The 15,337-nt window shown below is 50.4% G+C and overlaps 1 protein-coding gene across 4 annotated transcripts in view; it reads right to left on the bottom strand.

Moving 5' to 3' along the window:
* LOC118005050 (cytochrome P450 4F3) overlaps positions 1 to 11,303 on the bottom strand; it is a 25,256-nt gene extending 13,953 nt beyond the window's left edge. The window contains exons 1-7 of one of the 4 annotated variants that reach the window (XM_034996751.1): positions 11,207 to 11,303; positions 10,649 to 10,847; positions 6,447 to 6,591; positions 5,289 to 5,342; positions 5,068 to 5,195; positions 1,584 to 1,705; positions 557 to 827 (exon numbers count right to left, since the gene is read on the bottom strand). In XM_034996751.1, the coding sequence (XP_034852642.1) occupies positions 557 to 827; positions 1,584 to 1,705; positions 5,068 to 5,195; positions 5,289 to 5,342; positions 6,447 to 6,591; positions 10,649 to 10,846 (918 nt within the window). In that variant the 5' untranslated portion in view covers position 10,847; positions 11,207 to 11,303. Of the gene's footprint in view, positions 1 to 556; positions 828 to 1,583; positions 1,706 to 5,067; positions 5,196 to 5,288; positions 5,343 to 6,446; positions 6,592 to 8,672; positions 8,818 to 10,648; positions 10,848 to 11,179 lie in introns of all 4 variants that reach the window. The other 3 variants (XM_034996753.1, XM_034996752.1, XM_034996754.1) reach the window with 3 other exon arrangements.
* Between the last annotated feature and the right edge of the window lie 4,034 nt (positions 11,304 to 15,337).

A 15,337-nucleotide genomic window follows, 5' to 3' on the forward strand; every position in this document is an offset into this window, starting at 1 on the left:
CTCTCTCTCTCTCTCTCTCTCTCTCTCTCTCTCTCTCTCTCTCTCTCAGAATAAGAAGGGGCAGATTTGTCAGCAGTCCTTCATAAGTTCCAAGATTCATAATGTAGAGTTACCTCTCCTGTGATGGAAGCATGGTTGCATGTACAGATAAAAGCATCATGTAGCTCTCAGAAGAATTTTAGAATGGGGAATCACACCTACAATTTTACTCTGGCTACCCTTACTTCTGTGAGCAATAAATGGGCTTCTCTGATCTAGGTTCTTGTATGTAAATAAACACACACATGCACACACACACACACACACACACACACACACTAGACTACCATATTAAGTAGAATAAAATCTCAGGCCCTTCCCAGTTTCAGACATAGCAGTCCCCTGCAGGCTGCATTCCACATAGTCATCTCTAAAACATATCCCTAATCCATCCCTCTCTTCCTCAGCACCTTCCATGGCTCCCCAGTGCCCTCTGAATCAAGTCTCAGTTCTTCAATCTGAAATTTGAAATCAAAGTCCATTCTACCTCTTGAATTCAGATCCCAGAGAAACCCACCTTGGTCAGCAGGAGGACATCAATGAAGTCCAAAGTCTTGGTCTTAGCCTTGGCCTTGAGGAAGTCATCAACACCCTGATCAGGGAGAGTGCGGCGCCGCTCCTGGATGACAGCAGCTGTGAAGTTGTGCACCAGGCGGCAGGCTCTGCGGAAGCGCTGTCCATCTGGAGTGAGGTAGTACAGGAAGTCCCTGTGCACGAGGATCTGTTGGTGCCGTTTTGCCACAAGGGCACTGAGCTCTAAGATGGCAGCAATATATTCACTAGGCTTCCTGCAGGATGGGGACATGAAGGGGGGCAACAGCTTAGCTCACCTGAAGACTGAGAAAATGCCTCCCACCAGAAGCTGGGAGCTACCTCCCATCAGAAAACTGAGTATCTGAGAACAGATGACCCCACAGGTACATGGTGGGGATGATCCAGGAGATGTGACTCTCCAGAATTTCTTCTCTCCCTGATTCCCATTTCTATGAGCTGCCCCTATGCCCCAGGCACCCTATCCCAGCTGGGACATTATGCTTTCCTCCTCCTTCTCCATGGAATTCAGACTTTATCTTCTCCCCTTTGGTCAATGGACCCAGGCCCCTCCCTAGTCTTGCATTCAATGTCAATACCATCCACCATCTACACAGTGATTGGTCTTCTCTAGAGTCAGATGTCCAAGAACAGCTTTGACCATGACCCTCAACTGCTCAACCACCTTCCATGCCTCCCTGGAAACCTCAGGATAAAGTTCATATGCCTTTGTCTGGATTTTGAATGTCCTTAAGATACAGCCCCTGCCAAACCCTCCAACCTCATTCCTAAGGTGACTCCTCACTGTGGCACATGCTTTGCTCATTGTGGCCCCATGGCCTTTATCAAACATTTCTACCTACCTGAAAGGATCACTCTTTCTCTTTCCCTTCCTTGTCGTTCAATGTCTAGCTCTGATCCATCTCCTCCAGGAAGTCCCCTCTGATTATGCTGACCAGTCCTCCCTTACCCATCCACTCCCTTATGTTCTCATGCCCAGGGCAGAGACTCACTCCTGGCAATTGCTGTCAAAACTGAAGACACATTTCTGCAGACTGTCCAGGGTCATGAGGCTGATGTGTTCAAACATGTTCAGATGGGTGCTGCCCTCTGACACCAGGCGTTTCCACTTGGCCTGGGAAGAGAAGGAAGCAGAGCAGGGTCTGGAACCTGCCTCCCCTGAAGCCCTCCTCAACACCAACCACCAAGATGGAATCCCCCAGACCCAGCCTCCTGGCCCCAGCACCCATCCCCAAGGAGGACCAGGCTTGGGTAGAAGTAGAAGCTGTTACTATTAAGACCCCATGGCTGGGAGTCAGGAGACCTGGGTTCAAATTCTGGCTCTGCCTCCTATACTCTGTGTGCCCTTGGTCACCTCATTGCCCTCTCTGGGCTCCACCTGCCAAAGCTTCAGTAACAGTTAAGATGACTTGCTGTGGTGTCAAATAAACCAGGATGAAATCCCAGCTCCACTTATTAGCTCACGTGGTAGCTGTGTGAACGTGGGCAAGCTCCCTAACCTCTCTGAACCTCATTTTTATCACCTATAATGGACAAGATTATCTCTACCTTATAGAGTTGTGAAAATCAAATGAGACACCATATGTTATGGAATGTGCACATAGTTTCTAGCAATAATAAGTGCTTAATGTTAGCTTTCATCATTTTCATTGTTATAAATTAAGAAAAAGTCTCCTTTTGGGAGCGCCTGGGTGGCTCAGTCGTTAAGCATCTGCCTTCGGTTCAGGTCATGTCATGGGATCCAGTCCCCCATCGGGCTCCCTGCTCAGCAGGAAGCCTGTTTCTCCCTCTCCCACTCCCCCTGCTTCTGTTCCCTCTCTCGCTGTCTCTTTCTCTGTCAAATAAATAAATAAAATCTTTTTTTAAAAAAAAAGAAAAAGTCTCCTTTTTGAGAGAGGTAGCCCGTGGTCACTGAGCTGCACATTCTTTTTTTTTTTTTTTTTTTTTTATGTTATGTTAGTGACCATACAATACATCATTAGGGTTTTTTTGGTTTTTTTTTTAAAGATTTTTTTATTTATTCATTTGACAGAGACAAAGCGAGAGAGGGAACACAAGCAGAGGGAGGGGGAGAGGAAGAAGCAGGCTTCCCGCCGAGCAGGGAGCCCGATGCGGGGCTCGATCCCAGGACTCTGGGATCATGACCTGAGCTGAAGGCAGACGCTTAACGACTGAGCCACCCAGGCGCCCCACATCATTAGTTTTTGATGTGGTGATCCACGATCCATTGTTTTCGTATAACACCCAGTGCTCCATGCAGTACGTGCATTCCTATTAATACTCATCACTGGGCTAACCAATCCCCCCTCCCCCCTCCCCTCTAAAACCCTGTTTGTTTCTCAGAGTCCATAGTCTCTCATGCTTCATCTCTCCCTCCAATTTCCCCCTCCCCTTCATTTTTCCCTTCCTTCTCCTAATGTCCTCCATGCTATTCCTTATGTTCCACAAATAAGTGAAACCATATGATAATTGACTTTCTCTGCTTGACTTATTTCACTTAGCATAATCTCCTCCAGTCCCATCCATGTTGATGTAAAAGTTGGGTATTCATCCTTTCTGATGGCTGAGTAATATGCCATTGTATATATGGACCACATCTTTATCCATTCATCTGTTGAAGGGCATCTCGGCTCTTTCCACAGTTTGGCTATTGCAGACATTGCTGCTATGAACATTGGGGTGCATAGGGCCCTTTTTTTCACTACATCTGTGTCTTTGGGGTAAATACCCTGTAGTGCAATTGCTGGGTCATACTGTAGCTCTATTTTTAAATTTTTGAGGAACCTCCACACTGTTTTCCAAAGTAGCCATACCAACTTGCATTCCCACCAACAGTCTAAGAGGATTCCCCTTTCTCCACAACCTCTCCAACATTTGTTGTTTCTTTCCCTGTCCATTTTTGCCATTCTAACTGGTGTAAGGTGGTATCTCAATGTGGTTTTGATTTGAATTTCCCTGATGGCTAATGATGATGAACATTTTTTCATGTGTCTGTTAGCCATTTGTATGTCTTCTTCAGAGAAGTGTCTTTTCATATCTTCTGCCCATTTTTTGACTTGATTATTTGTTTTTTGGGTGTTGAGTTTGAGAAGTTCTTTATAGATTTTGGATACCAGCTCTTTATCTGTAGTGACATTTGCAAATATCTTCTCCCATTCTGTGGGTTGCCTCTTTGTTTTGTTGACTGTTTCCTTTGCTGTGCAGAAGCTTTTTATCTTGATGAAGTCCCAAAAGTTCATTTTTGCTTTTGTTTCACTATGAGCTGCACATTCTTGCTGGTATGTCCCCCAAAATGCAAGGCCCTAATGTTCTATACTTGAGCCATTTCTCAGAGTTGTGTTTGCAGCAAACACCTTTAGGGATAAGGTAATGTTTCCCCCTGGACAAATGTCAGGCTTGCTTCTAATGTCTAAAAAGTCACAGAGTCCCTAAACCTTGTACCCCTACCCTGTCATGCAACATACTGCATAAGCATTGAAGCCCACCTGTGTTACCCTCATTGGATTTGGCGACTTAGAGAAAGAATGCAAATCAAGAAGCCTGTGTGCTTGTTGTACCATGAGTAATAAACTGTCCTTTGTCTCTGACACAAGAGTCTCCTGTCTTCTGACAGAATCCACAAAACAATAACAATCTCACTCCTCAGCTTGCAAGTATGAAAAAAATCCCAGGCACTTTACAAAACCTACACCTCCATTTCTTCACTTCTCTATATCCATACCCTCTGCAATGTGATTTTTCAGCAACTGCCATTAAGAGGTGGAGCCTCTCTCACTACGTTTGGATTCTATACTGGCCTATTGCCTTGCTTTGATCAAGAGACCATGGTGAAAAAACCCTACACCTAGATCTCAAGAGGCATTGAAGCTTCCTCTCAGTCTCTTGGAACCCTGCCTCAGCCATGTGAACAAACCTGAAATGCCTTCTGGAGGGAGAGAATCACATTAAAGAAAGTTGAGACCCCTCTAGATCAGCCTGCAGCCAGCCAAGCCCAAACATGTGAGGCCAGTTCTGCAAAGTATATACATGACCCACAGCTGATCAGAGGTACATGTGACCCCATCCATATCCAGAAGACCCAGCCAACTGACTCACAGACTTGGTAGCAATAATAAACCTCAATTGTTTGGGACCAGTGATTTTGGAAGAGGTTCATTAATTCAGAAATAACTACTGTGTGATGTTCATACATTCAACTGTGTCTCAGGTTCCAAGGCTCCTTTGCAAGGAAAACAGAGAAACTAACACCTTCTGAGCACCTTCTATGTGCCAGGAACATGACTATATTACATTATCTTTACCACCCTGCAACATGGGGACCATTATTCCCATTTTACAGCTGAGAAAATTGAGACTCAGAGAGCTAGAGCAATGGCCCCAAAGCTAACCTAGAAGAGCCAGTATTCCAGACAAGACGTCACAGAGCCCCCATCACCCCCAAGGCTTCAGCTGGGACCCTGGGTTCAAGAGACTCACATGCATGACATTCACGCTATCATTGAAAATCTTCATATAGAGCTTCAGGATGTTGAAGTGGAAGGCAGGTGTCAGCATGTGGCGGTGGCTGCTCCATTTGTCACCAGCACTCAGCAGAAGCCCATCCCCTAATAGAGGCAGCCAGGAGGAGTGGACAAGAGCAGTGCCTTTCCCTGGGCCCCCAAGGTTGTCCCCAGTCCCCTTTACCCACAGTTACTCACCCAGCCAGGGCTTCAGGAAGCTGTAGAAGACCATGTCCTTAGGCGCAATGGCAGCTGACATGAATAAGGACCATCAGGAGATGCACTTTGGGTTTGGGGGGGTAGAAGCTCCCACCAGGGGTCTGCATACCCCCTCCAAGCCCAGCATAAAAGGAATGGAAACAATGGCAAAGGAAGCAGAGAGGAGTGAGGAGGTGAGGGGAGACCAGACCAGGCCGCAGCACAGAGCAGAGCAAAGGCAGAGCCTGCAGACACACTTAGATGTACTTAGATGCACCCTAACATGACACAACACACCCCAACACACCTTGACATGGCTCCTACCTGGTCCAGCATGTTCAAAACACCCAAACGCAAATCAGCACTCCACAAAATGCCTTTACAGGAAAGTAGGACACCTCATCTGTCCCAGAGCCCCCTGACCTCTCCTGCAACAGTTGACATGGCCCCACCATGTGTTGGGGCTATGTCCTGACATGAAACAACATGCATAACACACACTGATAGGATGCAACATGCTCTGACATGGACCCAAAAACAACCTGACAAAACCTCAGTGTGACCCACAGATGGTCCAGACAGGACTTAAATATGACCCACTAATGCCACAGCTGTGGACTAGGTATGACACAGACATATCCTAAGACCTGCCCTGGACAGACTCACATAAGCCCTCAGCACTTCTCAGGACTCTGGGTCGCTGACCTCAGACAAACCCCAAACATGGCCCAAACATGACCTACAGGAGAACCGGACATCTCAAATGGCATCTCAGACAAAAACCAGACAGACCCCACACATGCCTCAAATATCCCTGGCCACAGACAAGCCCCAGACATGACTAAAGGCATCTTCACTTGATCTCAGGTATAACTATATACCATGTATAATCAAGCATGATGTATACCAGCTGTAACCAGAAGGCAGGTGGAAACATAAATGTGACCAGACAATCCCACCCAGCAGACATTGCACAATCACACCCTAGGCGTGAGCACACATGACTGCAGGTCTGGCAGGGGGGTCCAGGTGAGACGGAGACAGTGGCATCTCTGCCACAACCCATCCCCCCCCCCCATCTGCAACTGGGCCACCAGCCAAGCTGGAAGCAGCACAAAGACCTCAGCAGTGAGTAAGCCGTGGCCATGGTGTGTCTACCTGGAGCAAAGAGCACAGGCTTGATGCAGGTGGGGTGGAAGATGCGGATAACTGCATGCCAGGGACCCACCCACCAGCAGCACACATCCCCATAGGTCCTTGCCAGGTCCTGTGTGTACAGAAGACCTTCCTCTGAGCTCTGAATCTGGAGAGGAACAAAGAGGACCCAATTCACACTCTTTCTAGGTGGCCATGGGATAGAAGGACATGCAGGGCAAGACCGACCTGAGCCTCATGAATCCCCTCCAGCAGCCCAGCCTCCTCCTGGGATCCCTCCCCAGACCATCCATATGACAACTGGGGTCCCATGATTACAAAAACAAAAAGGGTCTTTCCCCATTTGGGATCCCAAACACCACGTTCACCTGGCTTCTCTTCTAACCTCATTTTCCAGATAAGAGAACTGAGACTCTGAATGATGAAGTCACTTGCCTACAATCTCCCAGGTACTGAGTACATTCTTGAGATCTAAGCCCAGGTCTGTCTGAACCCAGAGCCTCTGTTCTTAGCCACTGAACTGCTTTGAGTCCCAAAATAATAGCTTTGAGAACCTATGCTTGCCAAAACCAGGCAGTCAGATCCACAGTGATTAAATGAAAAATTGGGGCACCTAGGTGGCTCAGTCAGTTGAGCATCTGCCCTTGGCTCAGGTCATGATGCTGGGGTGCTGGGAATGAGTCCCACATCAGGTTTCCTGCTCAGTAGGGAGTCTGCTTCACCATCTCCCCCTGCCCCTCCCACCAGTTCGTGCAGTCTCTCTCTCTCTCTCTCTCAAATAAATAAATAAAATCTGGGCACCTGGGTGGCTCCGTTGGTTAAGCGACTGCCTTCGGTTCAGGTCATGATCCTGGAGTCCCAGGATCGAGTCCCACATCGGGCTCCTTGCTCAGCAGGGAGTCTGCTTCTCCCTCTGACCCTTCCCCATCTCATGCTCTCTTTATCTCATTCTCTCTCTCAAATAAATAAATAAAATCTTAATAAATAAATAAATAAATAAATAAATAAATAAATAAATAAATAAAATCTTTTATAAGTAATTAATTAAAAATTGACCCTGGGGTGCAGGCCAGGAAAATTAAAGGGAATTCTGCAACTTTTCCTGGAACTGTTGGGAATCAGCTGACTTTTCCACAGGGGTTGAGCTTCTGGGACTCATCTTTACAAGAATGAGAATGAAGCCACCACAGTGCAAAACAGAACCCCCCCCCAAAAAAAAAAAAAAATGAAGACAGATTTTGATGATGTTGTTTGAGACCTGGATCCAGCCATACCTGAAGACAACATCCCTGGACTTCACTGTAAATAGATGTCCTTTCTTTGATTAGACCATACAGGGTTGAGTTTCCACCACTCACAACTGAAAGAGACCTTGGCAGCCAGAGAGAGCTGGGGGATCTTCCCTGCTCACCCAGAATTTGGGTGTCAAAGCCAAGGTCTCTGTCAGATGCTGCTCATTTCCCTGCTCAGCCTGGTCTGTCTGGAGGTGGAAGAAGCAGAAGACAAGGGAAGGGAGCCAGGCTCGGGTGGGCTCTCCTCAGGGAGATTCCTGGGGCCTGGAGCAGGAGGGCAATGAACCTGCAGTGGACAAGCTGCAGTGGACAACCAACCCACCAGAATGTCTGTGGATATCACAGAAATAGTAGCCCAGGTACTCCACCAGCTGCCAACCCTCATTGCTCTGGCCCTGGGGATGGGTGAGAGCGAGACCAGGCCCAGCAGGGGACCTCAGATGCTATGGATGTCCACAACATCACTCTGCCCTCTGCTTTTAAAAAAATTTTGGTCTTGTCCCAGACCCGGGTCCAGTAACTCCTCCACCAGGAAGTCTTCCAGCCTGCCCCAAACAGAGGCCTTGATTCTCCTCTGGGCTGCCACAGCCATCTCCTTCTGGCCAATTCCTTACCTCACCAGTTTGGGGATTTCTCTGTCTAGATCCATCTCCTCAAGATTGGGGGTTCCTCCAGGACAGAACATTGGAATGAGACCTCTTGGGGCCCCAGTGGTGCCGAGAGCACCAGGGTGGGGGCAGGAGAGCAGACAGCAGTGGAGGGAGGAGAGGATGAGAAGGGGGTTGGAGAATATAAGAAGGGAAGAGGAAGATGCTGAGAGAGAAGAGGGGAGGAGGGGCCAGGGACCTGCAGGGGCTGCAGGGAAGCTTGGAGATGAGGAGATTGAAAGCCCTGGGTTATGTCAAGGTGCCCACCACCACAAGCTCTGCATGAGTACCTGAAGCACCGGTGACACTCCGGACCATGTCAGGGTGGCAAGAAATGACCAGGGGCATGGTGGGGCCCATCCACAACTTAAACCCCTGGGTGTACGTGGCCACCAGCCGAGTTAGGACCCTCAAGCCCTGCTCCGTGGGGGGGACCTACAAGGAAACAGGGGTCGTCACCTCCCCAGAAGGAGCCACAGCAGGTCCCCTTGCAGCCTCTACAGTGCACAGGGTATCCAAATTCTGCACGGATGGAGGGAATCTCTGCTTCCTCCTGCTCCTTCCCTCTGCGGACAGGAGGGTCCTGGAGGCCTCTCCACATCCCATGGGTGCATCCTAGGTCACAGGGAGAAGACATGCTCTCTGCCCACAGAGAGGCCAACCATGGCTTGAGAAGTCAGATTTTTCTTCTCCTGGGAGTGGTTCCAACCTCAGGGAGGTGCCCATGAGGAAGGTTTGTGGTCAGCAGGGTGGCCTCAGGACTTCTACTGGGGCTCATTCCCACACCCTATCATGTCCTGGCCGGTTCCTCACATGGTGAAGGATCAGCAGACCTTCCAACCCTGGCAGACCCCAGGGGACAGATGTGAACTCTGCTCATCAGTCAAGAGGGCAGCTCCCACATATGAGTCCCTACCCTGCCAGGTTGTGCATAGAGCATCCTGTCTGTCTATCTATCTATCTATCTATCTATCTATCTATCTATCTATCTCTTCCTATCTATCTTCCCTGAACCTATGGACTCTGATCAGTTGTGCCCTTTACAAATGAGGAAACCAGGCCACATGCCCCAAATGGAGAAATGGCATGGTTAGCTCCTGGGGACGCATCCTCTCCAGTCCCTCTCCATCCCTCTAGGATGCCCCATGCTGGCCTGACAAATACTCCCAGGCGCTCCAGACAGGAGAAGAGTGACCCAGACCAGTCTCCATGGCCAAGCCATGGAGGGGGAGTGGGAGCAGTAACTTGATAACATTCCTGCTACCCCCAGGGTTTGTTAAGAACATTCCAAGGCCCAGAATCTAAGGCAACCTTCACAATGAGCCTCGGGAATGCCCCCGTTCCGACCTTAACTATAATAAGCAGTAAAATCACAGGAAGTCCTTCACCCAGCCGTGGTCCTCATCCTGGGCAGTTACGGTGAGCTGGGCCCATCCGTCAGCCTGCCTGGGGATGGGAGGAGCTAGCTGCTCATCCTTTGGCCTTGACCATGGCAGGTGAGCACAAGTTTACCACCTATGTAATCGAACACTTAATTTGAGTGTCTGCTGTATGCCAGCCCCTGGGCTGGGCACTCTAGTGTCTGCTCCCCAGAGCAAATATCTAGTTGGAAAGGTGGAAGATAAGTAATTGAACAATTAACTCTTTAATTAAACATGAGCAGACCCACAGTAAAAGTCAATAACTGGGGTGCAAGAGAGGAGTGAAAGAAAGCTTTCGCAAGGGGAAGTGACTGGTTAACTTTATTCAGGTTGTGTAATGGGCCCATTGGGATATCTTAGCAGGGAAGAGGAAGCTGAGAGGAAGCTGTCCTGGGAAGGGGTGTGGGTGGGAAGCTAGACCCCTGTGGGCTGGGGTAGGGAGGTCATAGCTAATTCCTGCAGACAAGTGAGCAGACAGAAGGGAATGGGCCAGGCAGGGAGTGGACCCTGGATAGCGCCCCTGAGAAGGTCTCCAGGATAGCCATGGGCCCTGGGAACCCCCGGGGACTGTGCCTGTGCAGCCTGCCACAGGAACCCCTCAGGGGGACATTAATGTGGGGAAGAGAGGCAGGAAGTGGATCCAAAACAGGCTAAAGGTGGGAGGACAAAGATGTGCAAATGGCCTGGGACGGCAGAGTGGAAGAGTGAGTGAGTAAAGAGGGGCTCCACTAGCCTCCCTGCTTCTCCCCTGACCCACACCCCAGCCCAACCCCTGATCCCCACCCCGGGCCCCTCAGGAAGTCCATCCACCCTGATACCCCAGACCATGTCCCACCCACACTCACCAGGCCCACGTGACCCCAAAACCAGCTCCGTTTTGGGGGCTGCGGGAAACACCGGAGGCGGCAGCAGATGTCATGCAAGCGGTGGCTCCAGGCCAGGACGCGGGCCAGCAGCCAGGTGGCCCCGGCCAGCAACAGGAGCAGCCACGGGGAGGCAGCCAGCTGCCCCATGCCCAGCCAGGACAAGCTCCACTGTGACATCCTGGGGCACAGGGGACAGAGGGGGAGCTCCTGAGACCCAGCTGTGGGGCAGAAAGTGAGCTCCCTGGACTGCTCACAAAGGGGGGGGGGGCCCAGGATGGGAGGAACAGGGACAGGGAGGGCAGGGAAGGTGAGCACGGGGAACTGGGCAAATGAGGGGGGTCAAAGGGGGAGGAGGATTGGGAGAATTCCAGAGGAAGAGGCAGAGGGAGAGGGAGAAAAGGAGACACAGAGCGAGAGATAGTTAACCACCCACTGGTAGCCCCCTTACCCTAGGACAGCTGCTTACTGGAGCCCCCCCCCCCCCCAACCCTGAGCAGCATCCTTCCCCACCTGGTGCCAGGACACCCAGCCTGGTACCTTCAGTCAGGAGCAGCTTAGCCACACAACCTCCTCTCCTCTCCTCTCCTCTCCTATTGGGAAGTCTTTGCCTCTGGCCCCTGACCTAGGGGACAAGGCTGCTAGGGGCCAGGCTAAGCCATCCAATCCCTGCCCGCCTTCTTACATCCTCCCCACTTGGCAGTGGGCCAAATGGTGGGTGGGGGAGGGGGACTTGAGCATTATCAAGATAGTTTAGGCTCTGGATCCTCAGAACTCAGCACCTCCCACATGGGGTGGGGGGGGTGAGTTGAGGGATGGGCAAAGGTGACTCTGGGCCCCCAAGTTAACAGTCTCCCTGCCCTTTCAAAGCTGGGGTGCAGCAGGTAAAAGCTTCAACTTGAGAGTTCAGGTGCCATGGGAACAGGATCAGGCCAGCCTCCTCCCAATACATCTCTGGGTTTCCCCTCAATGTGTGAGTCAAGAGGGTGGCCTGCACCATTTTTCAGCACAGAATCAGGAAGCCTCTGGCTTCTGGACTGCACACGCCGTCAGGAGTTCAAGTCCTGCCTCCAAGCAGCCCAGAGCTTCAGTTGAGACATGACAGCTGGGGGCAGGAGCAAAGAAACGGGCCTGGCTGGGGATTACCTGCATCAGATTCAGGGGATAAGGGGTCCAATCTGAAGAGGGCACCTGGGGGGTGAGGAGGTAAGCCTGCAGGGGCCAGGGGCCAGGAGAGGGCGGGGCCCAGACAGAGGAAGCAGAGCTGGGAGACCCTGCATGGAGTTCTGCCCCCCACCCCGGCTGTGTCTGTGGGCTGTGTCAGCCCCCTGTGGGCTCAGTCTTGCCATCTGGGAAATAGGGGGTCAGATGAGGGCCTGAGATTAGGGCAGAAGACAGTTCCACAGGACGGTGGAAAGGATCAGAAGCCTCCAAAAAGACAGACTGAAGAGAAAGGGCTGGAAGCCGGTATTTGTTCTACTGTGTGCTGGGCACCTCAAAAAATATGCCTACAGTGTGTTGGGAACTCTACATGAAGTGTGCTTACAATGTGCCAGGTATACTATATAAAGTGCACCCACTGTGTGCCAGGTACTCTCCACAAATCCTGTGTATGCCAGGTGTTCTACCCAAAGCATGCCTACTGTGCACTGGGTACCCTCCCTCAGGCATGCCTCCTAAGTGCTAGGTACTTCACCTAAAGCACACTTACTGTGTGCCAGGTACCCTCATACAGCACATCTACTATGTGTCAGGTGCTTTGCAGAAAGTGAGCCTACTCTGTGCAAAGTACTTTACATGAAACATGCCTACTGTGTGTCAGGTACTCTACATAAGTGTACCTGCAATTTGCTGTGTACTCTACATAAATCTGACTACAGTATGACAGGTGTTCTACATAAAGCATACCTACTGAGTGCCAGACATACTACATAAAGAGTGCCTACTATGTGCTACGGGCTCCATATAAAGCATGTCCACTGAGTGTGCCAGGTATTGTGCAAAAAATGTTCCTTCTGTGTGCCAGGTGCTCTACACAAAGTAAACCTACTGTGTGACAGATGTTTTGCAATGAAATAATTCATCACAACCCCCCCCCCCACCTCTCCAGGCCAGTGCCCTAGGATCAGGCAGAGAGACCCAGGAGATGAAATCCACATGAGGGAAGATACCTATTTCACAGAAGAGAAATCTGAGGCTCAGAGAGGGCAAGCCTCTAGCCCAAGTTGCAGAGCTGGAAGGAAACCAGGTCTGTCATACTCTCAAGCCCAAGCCTTTCCCCATTGTCATGCGGCTCCACGCTGTTCGTAAGGGACAATGCCTGTGAATCCAGGGACACCTCTATGGTGGAATCTCAGGCAATGTGGTGACCCAGAGGGAGAACCCTTGAGACACTCATATTGCCCGGTAGATTATCCTCTCACAACCAGGATGCATCAACCAACGGATCTAGTGCTCCTCTCTGGGCCCCATCCTTGGTCCTGTCCAGAATTGCCTATGGGGTGGTCTTAGGTGAGAAGACGTGAGGGAATGGGCTCCTGGCAAAGCTACTGATGCGGATGGGGAAAGAGTCCTCCTGACACTGGTAGGGTGTTGGTGAGACCCCAAACTTCCCCCTCCCAACTCCCATGGGCTAGGGGGTTCAGGTGACTAGTCCTAAAGCCCTCACCTGCCCTGCTTTTCCTCCCTCTCCATGGAGGCAGACTTCCCCTGCTGGCAGTCCATCCACATATTGGTCAGGGGGCATGGCCAGAGTACAATTATCCAGGCAGGATCCTGGACACACAAGAGAAAGAGCCCCCAGTGCCCACAGGGGCTCAGCTCACTGGGGACCTACTGTGTGCCAAGAATGGGCAGGCAGCTACAGCAGGAATGGCATTTGCCCACATGAGCCACGGTCTTGTTTTAAGCCCTGTAGTTATATTCACCACTTTCCTCCACTCATTTTACAGACGACAAAGCTGAGGCTGAAATCTCTTTGAGTGACTTGCCCAAAGTCCTACAGCTGGTGGAGCCAGGCCATGCACCAGGCATCCCCACTTCACCCTGGGTGCCCTGAACCGCCAGACCAAGTTCCTTGCATCTACACATGGGCATTTCATTAGCACCATCTCCGGAGGTAGCAGGAATAATTTTAGAAGACAATGCACATGAAACACATAGGACAGAGGAAGGGCTTAATAAATGCCAGTCACTGTTATTGCTACTGTTGTTGCTGTGTAATTATCCAACAGCCCTGCAGTATCACGTTCATGTGCTCGTTTTTACAGAAGAGGAACCAGAGATTCAGATAGGGGAACCAGCTTGCTCCAGCCCCACAGCTGATTAGGTAAATATGACAGCACAGTTGACAACAAAGCCTGGCACATAGTCAATGCTCATTGAATATCTGGGGATGAAAGAAAGGTTTGCAGCCATGAGCTCTAAGGATTGGCTACTCGGTGTGGCCCTCAGACCTCCACCATAGGTATCACCTGAGAGCTGGCAGGAAATTCAGAATCTTGCACCGCTACTCGGAAATATTGACTCCAAACTGCATCTAAGTAGAACCTCAGGAAAACTGTGTGCATGCCTTCAAGTTTTCAGAAACGTTGCTTTAAGACCTCTGAGTCCAGATTCTGCAGGGAAGGGGGGAGGGGAAAGACTTCACTTCTCTGATTCCCAGCGTTGTCTTTTTTTTCTTTTTTCACTTATAAAATAAGGAGAAAAATCTAAACTCCAGAGGCTGTCCACACAACTGTTAGTTTACTGAACATCTCTCATGTGTTCGGCATATTTTAGGCACTGGGGATGCAGCAATGAGCACAGCAGACCCAGTCCCTGCTGTCAAGGGGCTCACACCTTGTGGGGAGAAGGGCAGTGATCAAATAAATGATCAAGAACATATCAGTGATAAGTGATGTGCAAGGGGTAGGGGTCCCACCTTAGGCCAGGCATCAGGGTGAAATGAGATCTGAAAGAAGGAGGCAAGTCACCAAGGGCAAGCGTGGTGTGGGAGATACCCATGCTGCACAAAAAAGCAAGTGGGTCCTTGTTCTTTTGACACTGGGGCTAAGAGCATCAACAGGCAAGATCACACAATTGACCAAGGCCCAGGTAGGCAGCAAAATCTGGCCCCATATTGAAGCCCTAAGTAGGTGTTGACCTTTCACCATCCATGCCAAGGACTAAAACCCCAGCAGGTCTCTGCAGCATCACAAAGGGAGAGTCTATCAGACCAGAGCTCCCCCTGATTCCTGAGGCAGGAAGTCTCAGGTGGTGTCTTTCTGCTCTGAGCCAGAGGAGGCTGGGGCGTCCCCAGTGTTTCTCGCCCAACAAAGCATGTCTCACTTGCTGAATCACACAATTTGGCTTATGGAATGTCCCCCTAGCCAGTGCTGGAGGGAAGACGGCCACACACTGAGAGGCAGAGGCTGATCCTTCCACTCCCACCGAGAGCCGGGCAGTGGGCAAGCATCTGTCAGACCAGAGGTAGCAGTCACTCTGTGAGTCACCAGCTTTGGGCACAGACTGCCAGCCTTCCCAGCCTCAGTCTTCATATCTGTAAAGTGGGCTTGATAAAACATCACAGAGCATTGCAAGCATTCTATCAGACAGGTCAGAAAGAGGAGGGGAAAGTACCTTTCGAAGTGATATGCAAAGGAAATTTTTCCATTTGTGACAACATGGATG

Source organism: Mirounga leonina, unplaced genomic scaffold, assembly GCF_011800145.1.
Source record: "Mirounga leonina isolate KUSES-001 unplaced genomic scaffold, KU_Mleo_1.0 Mir_94, whole genome shotgun sequence".
Lineage (NCBI taxonomy): Eukaryota > Metazoa > Chordata > Mammalia > Carnivora > Phocidae > Mirounga > Mirounga leonina.